We start from the raw sequence: 16465 nt of genomic DNA on the forward strand, positions 1-16465 counted from the left end.
AACTTGAAAGTGCGGATGTTTCCTTAAGAACTAATGTTAAGACTACAACCTTAAATATCTCCCGTTAACATTCTAACGAAACTCCATAAATTAAGAATAATTTAGTGAATTATTTAAAGAAATTGTTTTCTGTTTTAACGACATTAACGCCAAAACTAAAGTTGTTATGCAACCTTTTTCGGTTTCACAAATAAATAAGCTAGCCCAGAGCCCACCCTTGTCACGTGGCCGGACGTATTTCGTCGGAGATACAGGAAGTGTTACCGCAGCGAGAGCGAGCGAGCGAGCGAGGGAGGTGGAGTGGGGCGCTTGAATGAAACGGGCAGGCCGTGAAAACACTGCCATCTCTCAAATCAGGACCGCACTGGCCACGGCTGGGGTACGATATGCGTATCGACTTTAACATCATCTGCGTTCTCTGCTTGCCGCACCACTCACTCACACGACCAGACACGTAGGCTGTGTGTTAAACTCTAGCGAACTGTCTACCAGCACAGCCTTAATGGCATAATAGGCGCATATTCGGAAAAAATCCAAAAGGAATATTTTTAGATGGGCATCTCACTAAGCTTTAAAACACAGCCGTAGACGCCCGTGATCAATTCACTTCTGTTTGTCGTTAATATAAATGCTCACACCGGGCTGGTGTGGATGTGAAACTGGTGCTGGTGCTTAAAAGAGGAATTAAGTGTTGATTCGTCTTGATATGGTTTTGCTAGTGTAATCTTTGGCTGATTTGACAGAAATGTATCTTGCATACAACTTTGTATTACTAAAAATAACTACCTTTTGCGTTTTGTAGAAGAACGGGACAGGTCTGTAATGAACCTGTGTGGAATACAAACCACCGGTTGATAGGCACCTGTTTTTTACGTCAGAGCTGTGATTTATTGCTTTAGAATATGCTAAATTATACCAGTAACTGACACTAATAAGCCATTTCGCGGTTCTGTTTACAATATTGGTTATATTTGTTGTCAGCAGTGTTGGGGAAAGTTACTTTTAAAAGTAATGCATTACAATATTGCGTTACTCCCTAAAAAAAGTAACGAATTCCGTAAATTTTTATGGAAAGTAATGTAACTTACATTACTTTTACGCTACTTTCGCGTTACTTTTTAAATATGAGAAGGGCTTAATTGTCTCTAATATAAGAAGTTCTATTTATAGCTTTAGTTTAGACTGTGTTCAGCAAGACAGAGAAACTCTTTACTTAATGTTTTTTTACTTTTTAACATGTTTTTTTATTATAATAATAACAAAATAATCTTTATAATATTCTTTATATTATTTCTCCTACTTGTCAGTGCAAGTCTAACCTTAGACGTTGACTTTGTCTTTGTTTTCTCTCTGTAGATGTGGGTGGCATCATGAGCGTGAAAGCTTTTGAGCTGGTTCCCGCTGTGGAGCGGGAGCAAGTGATGGGTGAAAAGGTGCGGATAAACATCGAATGCATAGAGTGCTGCGGCAAACACCTGTACCTTGGCACCAGTGACTGCTTCATCCATCACTTCCTACTAGAGGAACACACTACAGCCAAAGGTAAGCTGGCCTACAATGCCCAGAAGCTCCTCCACAAATACCTAGGCCTGAAGAAGCCAGTGGCTGAGCTGAAGGCTGCCTCTGCGTTGGAGCGTCTAATTGTCCTCTGTGACTCATGCATTATTGTTGTGGACATGGTTACTCTGGAGCCTGTGCCCACTGGTGGCACAAAGCTCAAAGGTGTGACTGCGTTTTGTATCAATGAGAATCCAGTGACGGGGGATGCGTTCTGTGTGGAAATGGCAGTGGTTTTGGCACGCAGACGGGCTGTCCAGATCTGTACGGTCCATGAGGACCGAGTGCAGATATTAAAGGAAGTAACCACACCAGAGCAGCCCTGTGCCCTGAGCCTGGATGGATTCAATATCTGTCTAGCCCTGTCCACACAGTATATGATTCTCAACTACAACACAGGAGCCTCTCAGGACCTGTTCCCTTATGACTGTGAAGAAAGGAAACCCATTGTGAAGAGGATTGGCCGGGAAGAGTTTCTCCTGGCTGCTCCAGGCGGGCTCGGTGAGTTAAATGGTCAAAAATGTCATTGAATGATCAGTATGTACAGATTGACTTTCTATTCAAATTTTAATATAAGCTCGCCCCCAGCATGAGGCTTTTCTTTTCCTTATTGGAACATTTTAGTCATCAATGACATTTTGAGAATCTTCACTGGAAGTTTTCGGTCAGATCTGTGACTGAATATTTAGATATTGTCATAACTGTTATATCTTTTATGGTTGAGGTCAGGAGATTTTAATATAAATTAAGAATGTGTTTGGATAAATGTAACATTTCATTCTGAAACAATTAATAGACTAAAAAGTGTATTCTGCTGTCAGTGATCACTGAGCAGTGATGACTTTTGTTGTAGGAAATTAAGTTTATGATTCTTATTAGGCTGGGTATCGATTCAGATGTTCCAGATCAATTCGATTTCGATTCACAAGCTCTCAAATCGATTCGAATTTGATTCTCGATTCGATTTTGATTCTCGATTCGATTTTCTATACTCTATTCTCGATTCAAGTCAATGAATATAGATTTAATACAAATACTATATGAATAAAAAAGAACAGTGAACATACGTTTACAATTTGGTAATTAATAAAAAGAAATTAAGAGCCACAAACCTGTATATTAAACTTTCATTTTAGGTACACTTGGGTACATTAAAACAGAATCCATCTAAAATTTTCAAATGCATACAATTATGTTAAATAAATACAATAAAATTTTGATGCTTTGTTCTTGTCCACAACACTATCGTCGTCGTCTTGCTTACGAAATCTAAAATGCTTCCATACCTCTGACTTTTTATGTGAAGGTGGCATCAACGTCGACAAACAACCTGAAACCGCCATTTTAAGCACTGAATGAATGAATGACAGGTTCGCCTCTCGCTCCTTGTTAACATCGTGCAAGGCAAATAAGAGGGTGACCTCTAGTGCAGAAGACTTGTAATTAGTTTAACATTAAACTTATGTTAAATGTTTGCGGAAATAAATATGGAAAAAAAATCGATTCATAGCCTTTGAGAATTGATTTTGAATCAACCACATTTTAAAAAACGCTTACTCGAAACCAAAAACACTATTAAAACTGCTTTGACTTCAGAATAATGGAATCATATATGTGAAGTGGTTGTGGCTTTCAAAAATGTCACCCCTGCAAGAGATGCAAGCGAATATTCCTTTTGTTTTTGTTTTTTTGGACTTTTGGAAGATAGTGTTTGTGGTCTAAATTCTTAGTGAGAATCCCTTTTATATTCACACCAATGCATTTCAGAAGGAAATGACTGAGGACTCTGTATCATGAATTGTTTTCTATGGTTAATGCATTTATTATTTGTTTATTTTTCATTTGTATTATAATGTTAGCCGCACCCCACCTGAGATATGAATCTGTCTTCTTGGTTATGTCTGTCGTCGTGGCAATCACTCCTGATGAGTCATGCATCTCTGTATCTTTATCTCTCAGGGATGTTTGCTAACGCGGAGGGCATATCTCACCGTGCTCCGGTGAGCTGGTCAGAGAGCGTGATTGCGGCGGCTGTGTGCTTCCCGTATGTGGTTGCTCTGGATGAAGGCTTTGTGACAGTTCACAGCATGTTGGACCAGCAGCTGAAACAGACGCTGTCGTTCAGAGATGGACACCTTTTACAGGATTTTGAAGGTAAGAGTGCTGTCCCATACATTTACCATTTATTTCTTCCTTTCACTGTATTAATTGTACTGGGGACATTTAGGCACAGTGTACCTATTTGGCATGTAGTCAGTCATGAAAATATAGCTTTCCAGCATTCCAGAGCCAGAAAAGATTTATTGACAGTTAGACTGGACCTACAGTAGAAACATAAGGCAGATAGATTGCGTTTTCATTTACATCATGTTAAATGTGGGGGTCTGCTCTGTTTATAGCATATTCACAGTCAAGCTAGTTATGCTCACTGCATTCTTTGAGGTGGAAACTATGACTTCTCTTTGATGATGTATGCAGAATGTCTCCAATCATTTGTTTAGTTTGCTTCAACTCAGATTTTCAGTGTGGTTAAATATGATGCTTTGAGGAAAGCTGGTACCCGTAGTTACAAGTGATCATTACCTTAAAAGTTTAAAACCAATATGTGACAGTGAACATAACGATGGCTAGATATCTTGCTTGTCGAGCAAGAAAAAGGCAACCTAATGGCATATGCATGTTATTAAGAAAATCTTACATGCTGCATCTTTAAATGTGTTCCGCAAAACAAAATAACAGTTCACACAAATGTACTGTTCCAAAAAATGTTATTTAGCTTCAATGAAAAAAAAAACTAAAAAATAGTGCGAGATGTGGCATATTTGTCACAGAACGCACGATATGACAGTTGCATATTTTTTACAGTATTTTTATATTTAACGTTAGTTTAATCAGTCAATATGTTTAAGTATATTTTTTCGATTATTGGTGATTCCATAGGCTCTCTCTCACGCGCCTGCGCTGTTTAAAACGCCAAATAGTTATGCTATGACAAGAACAAAGAGTCTCTTTCTTACTCCACCCATGCACGATAATATCGTGTATCGTCGATCTCACGGGGTGACGGTATGACGATTTGAAAAATGACCATATTGGCCAACACTAGTCTAAATTATTTGCAAAATAGACTGTTATTTTCAATCCCAGGTGTCATCGTATTGATTCAGTCAGACAACTAATTTCCAAACTAAATCAGTTCCAGTGATCAACTCACTTGTGCTGCTTTTCAACTGCATGGTACGACTCTGCTCGCAAGTTCAGTGATGCAGGTAGTGACAAGGGCTGCACAATATTGGGAAAAAGTGAACTGTGCAAAGCCGTACCATGCAGTGGAAAAGCGCCATTGGTGAATCGCAGGTTATGATTTAAACATGAATATATGATACAATTCTGCGCCAATTAAGTAAAATAAAAGAAAAGTTTATAATTGGGTGCATAGATTCAGTCAATAGTGAAAAAAATACCAACTGCAAAGAGCAAAAAATCTGTGCACCAAACAAAATGCAAAGTTCATGGTCCTTTGAACGAACGGAAAAGTTTTTCCTTTGCGTTTTTAAAAATGTTCACATATACATGACATTTTCGCGGACGTGTAAATGCAAATCATTTTGAAAACATCATGTATACAGGGAACTACGCTGCGACCAAAATTGTCGCATATGCGACCTGTTGAAATTACATTGCGACCTTAATTTTTATGAGGTCGCAAATGTATCACTGATTATTTTTTTACCTACCTTATGTTTTAGGCAATATGCTATGATTTACTATATGATTTACTATACTAAAACAGAAATGTGTATTTTAAAAATACGTTTTATAATGAGCTCTGAGCATTCAACACATCAAGTTGGCTTCAGCCCCGCGATGCGGGAAAGCTGAACTGAGAAGATGATTACTCTTGCGCTCTGTTCGGTGCGCACGAGAGAGCCGCGTCTCACAAACAGCAACTCTGAAATCTGTCTTCTTGCTTTTGTACCGACAAATAGTCCTACATACTAAATATGTCAAAATACCTGTTTTGGAAAGTGTGTTCGAAAAGTCTGTGGTTATGTCTTAAGTGAAAGTAAAGAGTTGAAAAGAAACCAGATGTGTATCATTGTAATGGATGCATTGTCTCTTAAAGTGACTGCGCCTAATTTACTAGCTCTGCTGTCTGTGTCTATAATGTTAATCCAAGAAAATGAAAGTAAATCACTCACTGCTCTTGATTGAATTACTTTGTAGTTTTAACAAGAATTTATCCACAGTCAAACTAAAAATCAGATATAATTATATTGTTTTACTGGTGGGTGCAGGACACTAGTTCATTTACGTAAGTGAGTATAGCAAAATACAGTGAACTGTGAAATATTATACCCAAAAATTCTTCATACTGTAGACTATATATATACTACTGTTGTTATATATATATATATATATATATATATATATATATATATATATATATATATACTAAAAATATATATATAAAATTAGGGACCTGACCATGTTTTGCTTAAGTGTTTATTTCTTTAATTGCTAATGCAACCTTTTCACACCACAGACTGAACAAAATTAAGAATTGCTTGCTTGGTAACTGTTCAACAAAGTATGGATAGTTGTGTAAATATTGTCATACTGACAGTTGTCTGAAGTTTTGGCTGATTCCATTACATATCTTTCTATCAAAGTCATCTGACATTATCAAGATGAATTTGTTCTGACACAGTTTAACTCTTTGTTCTTGTCATATTTTATTACCAATTTCTAAACTATAACAAATAAACTGTGATAATGTTAGAAATGTTGAAGGTGTCTGAATACATTTTGGTTTAACGGTGTATTTTATTTTACAGTGAAGACTATGCAGTGCTATTTTAAATTAGTTTCTGGACACCTACAAACTAAAAAAAAAAGTAAACTGTGTAAATAGCACAAATAAATAAATAGAACGAGCATACAGTAAATATTAAACAATTTCAAACAGGGCCCACTGTACAACCTGCACCAGGGCCCCTCTAACCCAGCTATGGCCCTGGGTTAAGGTACCAAGACAGAGCAATGCACTGTGTGTACTGTAAGAAATAAAAAAAGGCGGCATGTGGTTTAAAAGATGGCAAGTAAAATAAAAAGCACATTAGAATGCAATACAATTTCATTATTATCCAGAGCGGCTTACTATAAAAAATTTGTGCGACCAAATCATGTTTTGCGCCAGTAACTGAAAAAAGTTAGTCGTGCAAGTGCCACCAGTGGAAAAGGTGAGTGTAGTTCCCTGTGTATACGTGAACATTTTTTAAATGTTGCACGCTGTATTACATATGCCAGGCCAGTAGTTTGCACTGTCACCTTGTTAGTAAACAGTACCTGTTGCCGTGTGTATATGAGTTGGTTGTAATATTGAAGTAAATCCACACTTTGCTGAAAAACCATTAGCAAACTCTTGAGCAGCAACAATAGTACCATGTACTCCGTCTCCACCATTGTTGTGTATGTTGAACATGCTTGCCTTTAAAATCGACACATACAGTGCATGTCTACATACCAAACAATACTACGTACGCTCATGACGTCACCGTTTTCAAAGATTCTCGTATTGGGTGTTTACACAGAAACGACAATGGTGGCATTTTCAAAAACTTGCTCTTTGAAACCTGTTACCAAAAATATGTTTTCAGTCCCAAAAATGTCGTTGTCATGTAACCGGACAGGAAAACACATAAAAAGTTTCCCGTTTTTGCCTGAAAACATTGTGTATACGGCGCCTAAGATAGCACCAAAGATAGTCCAGCAAGGACTCAAATATTTGATTTGTGTGTGTGCATGGTTACTTTTTTTGTTTGTGCACTTTAGTTTTTGTTGTCACCCTCATCTTCAGGGACATTTTTGTTCAGTGGACTTGGAAGGGTACTAAAATATAAATTATTCTGACTTATTGTTTATATGATAATATGTACAGTCGTGGCCAAAAGTTTTGAGAATTACATAAATATTGGAAATTGGAAAAGTTGCTGCTTAAGTTTTTATAATAGCAATTTGCATATACTCCAGAATGTTATGAAGATTGATCAGATGAATTGCATAGTCCTTCTTTGCCATGAAAATGAACTTAATCCCAAAAAAACCTTTCCACTGCATTTCATTGCTGTCATTAAAGGACCTGCTGAGATCATTTCATTAATCATCTTGTTAACTCAGGTGAGAATATTGACGAGCACAAGGCTGGAGATCATTATGTCAGGCTGATTGGGTTAGAATGGCAGACTTGACATGTTAAAAGGAGGGTGATGCTTGAAATCATTGTTCTTCCATTGTTAACCATGGTGACCTACAAAGAAACACGTGCAGCCATCATTGTGTTGCATAAAAATGGCTTCACAGGCAAGGATATTGTGGCTACTAAGATTGCACCTAAATCAACAATTTATAGGATCATCAAGAACTTCAAGGAAAGAGGTTCAATTCTTGTAAAGAAGGCTTCGGGGCGTCCAAGAAAGTCCAGCAAGCGCCAGGATCGTCTCCTAAAGAGGATTCAGCTGCAGGATCGGAGTGCCACCAGTGCAGAGCTTGCTCAGGAATGGCAGCAGGCAGGTGTGAGCGCATCTGCACGCACAGTGAGGCCAAGACTTTTGGAAGATGGCCTGGTGTCAAGAAGGGCAGCAAAGAAGCCACTTCTCTCCAAAAAAAAACATCAGGGACAGATTGATCTTCTGCAGAAAGTATAGTGAATGGACTGCTGAGGACTGGGGCAAAGTCATATTCTCCGATGAAGCCCCTTTCCGATTGTTTGGGGCATCTGGAAAAAGGCTTGTCCGGAGAAGAAAAGGTGAGCACTACCATCAGTCCTGTGTCATGCCAACAGTAAAGCATCCTGACACCATTCATGTGTGGGGTTGCTTCTCATCCAAGGGAGTGGGCTCACAATTCTGCCCAAAAACACAGCCATGAATAAAGAATGGTACCAAAACACCCTCCAACAGCAACTTCTTCCAACAATCCAACAACAGTTTGGTGAAGAACAATGCATTTTCCAGCACGATGGAGCACCGTGCCATAAGGCAAAAGTGATAACTAAATGGCTCGGGGAAATTTTGGGTCCATGGCCTGGAAACTCCCCAGATCTTAATCCCATTGAGAACTTGTGATCAATCCTCAAGACGCGGGTGGACAAACAAAAACCCACTAATTCTGACAAACTCCAAGAAGTGATTATGAAAGAGTGGGTTGCTATCAGTCAGGATTTGGCCCAGAAGTTGATTGAGAGCATTCCCAGTCGAGTTGCAGAGGTCCTGAAAAAGAAGGGCCAACACTGCAAATAATGACTTTTTGCATAAATGTCATGTAATTGTCGATAAAAGCCTTTGTTTCAGTTGTTTCTGTGATGTATATACATACATACGTCATACATTTCAAAGATCTAAAAGCAGTTTAGCAGCAAACTTTTTGAAAACTAGTATTTATGTAATCCTCAAAACTTTTGGCCATGACTGTAGTTAACTTATCCAAAACAGAGTTTCAGAATTTTTTTTACAAAAACAAAATCCTGTAGGAAACACCATAAAGAAACAGCAGAAATGTCACAGATTTAAACATTTCATTATATATTAAGATCTCAGGTGTCTTAGATGGTATTCCTTCAGATTGCTAGTGCTGCAGTCTACTGTTTTACCAGTCTTGATTTCTCTGAAGTGCTGAGGTAAATTCCCATACAAAGCAGCAAGGAAAATGTCTCCTGTCAAGACTTGCTAAAGCTTGATAGGGCTTGAATCAGGATGAAAAAAAAAATGGACTCATTCACATAAAGCAAGCAGTGCAGAGAATGTAGTGAAGGCAATTTACTCCGGAGCTCCTGATGTAATGTGTTATGACAAGCTCAGATCAGGTCAGTCGCCATACGTCTTGTGTCAAAAACTCATTATTGTGCCCATCACAAGCTTGATTGTTTTTCAGTTGATAAATCATGTACGGTCACCGGCACTCACACATTCTCATGTCTTATCAATGTGCTTTACTTTATGCTAAAGCATTTGTTTTCATAAATGCAGCTTTTAGTGAAATTGGTTTTATGTAAACACCTGTCCTCCCTTTCATATCACTCAATGTTCCTCAATGCTTTGAACTATAGGTACATCAGCTACAGCATTCAAGTTCTGATAATAATCAGCTAATGAATGTCTTTTTGTGTCCACTTTATAAAGAACCTCTAAATTCTTTATTTCTGATGCCCTCTCTCAGGTAAGGTGGTCTTAGCCTCTTCAAAAGCAGTCTATATACTGGTTCCTCTACCTCTGGAGCGTCAGATCCAAGACCTGTTGGCAAGCCATCGAGTTGAAGAGGCCCTGACCCTCACCGAGGCGGCACAGAGAAACATTCCCAAAGAAAAATATCAGGTACCCCAAACTGATCTGGCAAACTGGTGAAGAAACGAGTGTTTCTCTCAATAGGGGGAATGATTTTAATTGACAATTTTCTCTTTTTATGTTGTAGATATTGCACAAAAGAATTCTCCAACAAGCAGGATTCATCCAGTTTGGCCAGCTTCAGTTTTTAGAAGCAAAAGAGCATTTTAGGTGAAGTGTATCATTTTGTCATGTAATTAATACTGTTAATTGTCACTCAGACCCAGATGCATCAGAAGATGACTGAACGGAGTTAATTAACTTCTTTGCTAATTGCTTCTTATCCCTCTGTGCACCTGACCCTTATCGCCGTATGCTAATGGATGGAGAACAGTAACTTGTCTGAATAAATGGCTGACATAAATATCAGTAGATCTACCACGTTGAATTCTGCATGTATCTTAAGCTTCTACATCTGTCATACAGTCATATATATATATATATATATATATATATATGTATATGTATGTATTTATAAATATATATCTATACATATATATCATTATTTAATTTTTTTTTACTTTATTTCATTATTTTATTTACATTTTTTTTAATAAATTTAGCTTTTTCTGATGCACATTTTAGGAAAGGACAGCTGGATGTACGGGAGCTGATCTCTCTTTATCCACTGCTCCTTCCCGCCTCTTCCTCTTTCACGCGTTGCCATCCACCGCTTCATGAATTTGCTGACTTGAACCACCTGACGCAAGGAGACCAGGAGAAGGTACAACGCTTCAAACGTTTCCTCATTAGCTACCTGCATGAGGTGCGTAGCAGCGACAGTGCTAATGGTTTCCGTGAAGATGTAGATACTGCATTGCTGAAGCTCTACACAGAGACCGGTCACGAGAGTCTCCTCGACTTGCTGGCTTCCGATAATGCCTGTGTCTTGTCAGACAGCGCCCCCTGGCTGGAGAAGCATCACAAGTGGGTACTCGCTTTTATTTTTCCTTTGAGTAGCTATGGATCAGAAGATCCAGTTTTGAGTTTATTTTTGCAAGAAAACTAAAGATGATGTTCCAAAGATGATGCTTGTGACACCTTTGCTGATCATCACATTTTGTAATATTTTGGTTGGTTTCTCATAAACCGCCACGATGCATTAATCATCCATGCCCTCTGTCCTTTTATTCACTACAGTTACTGTGGCAGCGCATGAATTAAAACTTTAATAAATGTCAGTGTTTGACGATGGTTAAAAAACTTTTGCTTTAATTCTTAGTGTGATTTGACTGTAAATGTTTTTTTTTTCTCTCTGTTCAGGTATTTTGCTCTTGGGCTTCTGTATCACTACAATGGTCAAGATTCTGCTGCTTTACAGGTGAGATCTGATTGCTGATGTGTTGTCTGATTGTGTGGGGACAGCTTAGCCTAAGTTTGCTGCCAGTGTTACTTCACCCAAAAATGAAAATTCTGTCATCAATTGCTCACTCTCATGTCATTCCAAACCCGTAAGACCTTCGTACATCTTCGGAACACTAATTATGATATTTTTGATGGAATCTGAGAGCTCTCTGACCCTCCATAGACAGCAATGCAACTGCGATGTTCCCAGATCTAGAAATGTTGCAAGGACATTGGTAAAACAGTCCATGTGACATCAGTGGTTTAACCGTAATTTTATGAAGCCATGAGAATATTTTTTGTGTGCACGTAGATATTCGAATATATTCGAATAGATTGCATGATATTCGATATCCGTTCGAATTTGATTTTTCTCAAAAGTTACAGCCCTACTTCAGAACAGAGATATTTTTGATGAAATAAGAGCGTGCGCTTACCCTGTATAGACAGCAAGGTAACGCGCATGTTTATGGCCCAGGTAGTAAGGTCATTATTTAAACAGTCCAAGTGACTTTAGTGGTTTAACCATAGTATTATGAAGCTACGAGAATACTTTTTGTGCGCAAAGAAAAAAATATTTTATTCAACAATTTCTTCTCTTCTGTGTCAGTTCATGGTGTTTTATTTTAATAACTTCACTGTTGGATACACTCAGTTAATGGATGTGTAAAAGCATGTTTTGGTCCTGTCCTGTTATAGATGTGGATAAAGATTGTCAATGGCGATCTCCAGGACTCAACGCGACCAGATCTGTTTGAATATGTTGTGGATTTTCTTAGTTTTTGCTCCAACCTTGATCTTGTGTGGCGGCATGCAGACTGGGCTCTACAGAAGGATCAAAAGGTTTGGACTTTATATTATCGTTTACCCACATAATAGTCATTGGGATGTCACTGAATAAGTCTCTTTATCTTTTAAATACAGGTTGGTGTGCAGATCTTCACCAAAAGGTTTACCTCAGAGGAGAAGACGGGCCAGTTAAACCCAGATGACGTGATCACGTATTTGCAGAAGCACAATCAAGCCCTTCTGCTCTACCTTGAACACCTTGTTCTAGAGAAGAGACTGCAGGTAAATCATCACTGTTCTAAGCATTTTTAATTCTTTAGTCCAGTGCTGTACCCAAGCTAGAAGTTTCCCTACATTTTGCATGTTGTGTCTCTGTTGTTACAGAAAGAGAAGTGTCACACACATCTAGCTGTGCTGTATGCAGACAGAGTGCTGGGCCTGATCTCACGACCATCAGCCACTGATGACCAGCTGTCTGCTGCCCGCCAGAAACTACAACGGTTACTGAAAGAGTCAAATCTGTACAGGGTCCAGTTACTACTAGGTAGGCACCCAGTACCTGTGTGCCTGTGTCTGTTCTCCAATAGACATTTCAGGTTTTTATTTTAATGTCAGACACACTGACCATTTGGTTGCAGTATAATTAATTGTCTCCTTAAGAACATCAACAGCTGAGTTGAGCAGATCTCTAGTGGTCTTTGAGTTTGCAGGTATGGCTCATTGCATTTTGTTTGACTGTTCATACAGCAATAATGTCATTCTGTTAAGGTGTTGTAGTAATGTTTTAAGCTAGACTATGTAACTGCTGACCATCTAGAGCAGGGTTTCCCAAATGGGTGTTAATTAGGTGACTGAAAACCTGCCAAATTGAATGTAATATTAAAATAAGTCCGTTTACAGTGATTTGAGTGCAGAGTGGTTTGGTTTACAGTGTGGTCTCTCCCTTTGTAAAAAAATTGCATTCTGGAGGGCACCAAATAAAGGGACAGGGGCTCGAGCCTCTTTAAAGCAGAGGTTTACAGTATTACACTAGATTTCAGTAGAATTTTCCATCCGAATAACACATGAAAGATAAGACAAATATTTTACTATTGTAATATTGCACTTTAAAAATGCTCCGTTGTAGTTTCTTTTTTACAATACTATATTGATACTGAGGCAGACATTAATTTATTATTAGAACTATATTTTAAGAATATATAAGAATATCTTGTTTGTTTTTATTTTATTTATTTTGTATTATAATTTTTTTTTTTTTGTCCAAGTAGTAGCCATAAGAGATTTTTTTTGTAAAATAGTTGTAACACTTTAGTATAGGGACCAATTCTTACCATTAATTAGTTGCTTTTTAGCATGCCTATTATTAACATATTGGCTGTTTGTTTGTGCTTATAAAGTCATATTCTGTATGAGCATATGTGACACTGCACCACAAATCCAGTCTTAAGTTGCACATGTATATTTTGATTTTTCTTTTATGCCAGATCATTTAGATCATTTTCCATAAAGAGATGTTTAGAAAATTTCCAACTGTAAATATATAAAAAATATATTTTTAATTAGTAATATGCATTGCTAAGAACTTCATTTGGACAACTTTAAAGGTGATTATTTCAATTTTTTTGCACCCTCATATTCCAGATTTTCAAATAGTTGTATCTCGGACAAATATAATCCTATCCTAACAAACCATGCATCATAGCTTATTTATATAGATTTCAGATGATGTATAAATCTCTCCTTAGACTGGTTTTGTGGTCCAGGGACACATATTCATCCCTAACCCAATACCTTACTATTAATAAGCAGTTAAATTAGGAGTTTGAGGCAAAAGTCATAGTTAGTGGTTTATTCATAGTGAGAATTGGACTTTAAAATAAAGTGTGACCAAAATAATGTTATTCATCAAATTCCAATTGATATGTACACTCACCAGTCACTTTATTAGATACACCTGTTCAGCTATTCATTAATGCAGATCTAATCAGCTGATTGCATGACCGCAACTGTGCATGGTCAAGACGATATGCTGAAGTTCAAACTGAGCATCAGAATGGGGAAGAAAGGTCATTTAAGTGACTTTAAAAGTGACATGGTTGTCTGGTACTAGCAAGGAGTACCCGATAAAGTGGCTGAAGGTGTAAAGAGCTGTAATATGGTTTCAGTGTCACCTGCTTGTATGCTTGTAGGTAAAGTTCAGGACTCCGAGCTGCTGCTGCTTGAGCGAGCTACTCTACATGGGAAGTTAGAGGAACATGACAAGGCCTTGTACATTCTAGTGCACCAGCTGAAAGACTCTGCTGCAGCTGAGGAATACTGCTCTTGGGCCTCTGCGTCTCATGACCAGTTCTACCGTCAGAACCTTTTCCATCAACTCTTGAGTGTTTACTTGGACCCGGATGTACCAGGAGGGGCACAAACAGTAGCTGCCGTTGACTTGCTTAACCAGAACGCTGACATTTTTGATGCAGTGCGTGTGTTAAAGCTCCTTCCAGAGGAGTGGTCGCTAACGTTACTCCGTCCGTTCCTGTGCGGGGCGCTGAGGGCCAGTGTGCATGCACGGTGCACTTCCCAGATTGCAGTGGGGCTGGCCAGAGCACAAAATCTCCAGCTTCAGCATGACAGGGTACGTTCTCATGAGTTACGTTTTTATTTTCAATGTCAGCAGCACAGTGTCAAGTCACATGGTGCTCAGTCTAATCATTTAATCAAAATCAGAAATCAGGATTTATTTAATGTATTTAGGGGGTTACAACTCTCCAGATATCATAATGAAGGGGGAGTGGGGATTCTTGATCAGGAAACTTGTATTATTATTACTTAATAAAAAAACAGCATTTATTTGAAAAATATAAGACGTATTAACTTTACTGTCACTTCTGACCAATTTAATGTATACTTGCTGTATAAAAGTATTATTATTATTTAAAAAAAAAACTCAAACAAATCTTTTCAATGTAGGTTTTTAAGTGTGTTCCTTTCCTTTTGTAATTGTGTATACTTAGAGTAAATGTCATTGACCCACTAACCACTGCATTCTGTGTTGCGTAGCTCAAGTATCGAGGTGGCCCAATATTAGTGTCTGAAAAGAAAGGATGCCAGCTGTGCCACAATACCTTTAGCGAGCCAGACTGCGCCAGCTTGCCCGGCGGAACACCTGTCCACATTCACTGTGTCGCCAAGAAAACCCTGAACTTACCAGTAGAGCGGCAACACGAAAATGCCCACCACAGCAACCACACATGAAGCTGATGAGTACCATGGAGCAGTGGACATTTGCTGGCATCGTACCTGTACCGCACACACAGGGAAAAGGCTGAGTGCATAGAACTGCCATTCAGAGCCCACGCCACAGCACTTGGTGCGACCAGGAACTGCAAATGAGTGTGTGGATGTCTGATTACTATTTATTCCATAATCCGTCTGTGTGCACACACAACGCTGACAATGAATATGAGAATATTTTAATGAACGTCAAACAAAAACTCTAAAGAAATCCTGACCATGTCTTTTTGGGCAGTTGATCTTTTTTAGCATTGCCTTATAATGACTGGTCCAGTTGGTTTTTTAATGGATTGTGTCGATAATAACTATTGCTTGCAAACTGTTTGGGGTCTGGATGCTAGTGTCTTGACTGTCTGTTCTCTGTGAGCAGAATTCTCAAAAATGAGTGTATGTAATTAAGCTGGTCAGTAGGTTTCATTAAACAAACAAAACACCAAAGTTACCTGCTCTGTTCTCAGAGAGTGACAAGTTCTAGCCTTAATTGATTACGTCATGATTCATTTAATATAAGGGAGCAATGCTCAAATACATATTTTTCATAATTTCATTAGGAGTATGGTTTGTGGTCATAGATATTTCAAACCATTTAATAGCGATTAAAAATGGAAGCTTTTCCATGTTCATTTATAGTCTGATCTGGAAAAACTTCAAAGTCACATCATAGTGTTATGTAAGATTCTCCAATGAAAGTCTGATTAATGAGCACAACCCAAGAAAGATATTCTTGTTTGTCTCTCTCCTTTCCACGTCAGGTTAACTTGCCTTGATATTTGCATTTTAAAGTCAAGTTTAAGTGAAATTGTGGTCATATCAAAACAAACCAATGGACTCAGGCTGTGCTGTTTTTGTGTATGTTATAACTAAATGCTAAAGTGTATATATTACATCCAACTGTTTGTTTCTCATATGCATGTGTGGTGATATGGATATGAGTGCTCATGTCTTAAGAATGCTAAGCTGTGATTTTAATGATATATATAATTTTAACATGCTAAATTACATGTGATGTTTTGGGACGCACGGTAGAAAACAGCTGCGGGAGGTTTTGCCTGATTTATAACCTCATCTCTTAATAAGTAGGCTGTTTGAAAATAAACACAAATGTGTAA

General features: G+C 38.1%; 1 protein-coding gene across 1 annotated transcript; it reads left to right on the forward strand.

The window, feature by feature from the left end:
* Positions 1-225: 225 nt before the first annotated feature.
* On the forward strand, positions 226-15857 carry tgfbrap1 (transforming growth factor, beta receptor associated protein 1). Its single transcript, XM_059571380.1, has 12 exons — positions 226-379; positions 1357-2058; positions 3517-3711; positions 9775-9929; positions 10027-10109; positions 10524-10865; positions 11202-11259; positions 11982-12125; positions 12207-12353; positions 12456-12615; positions 14261-14697; positions 15123-15857. Exons 2-12 carry the CDS (start codon positions 1371-1373, stop codon positions 15315-15317), a joined length of 2604 nt encoding a protein of 867 aa, XP_059427363.1. The 5' UTR covers positions 226-379; positions 1357-1370; the 3' UTR covers positions 15318-15857.
* Positions 15858-16465: the final 608 nt, after the last annotated feature.

This window comes from Carassius carassius, chromosome 17 (assembly GCF_963082965.1).
Source record: "Carassius carassius chromosome 17, fCarCar2.1, whole genome shotgun sequence".
Classification (NCBI taxonomy): domain Eukaryota; kingdom Metazoa; phylum Chordata; class Actinopteri; order Cypriniformes; family Cyprinidae; genus Carassius; species Carassius carassius.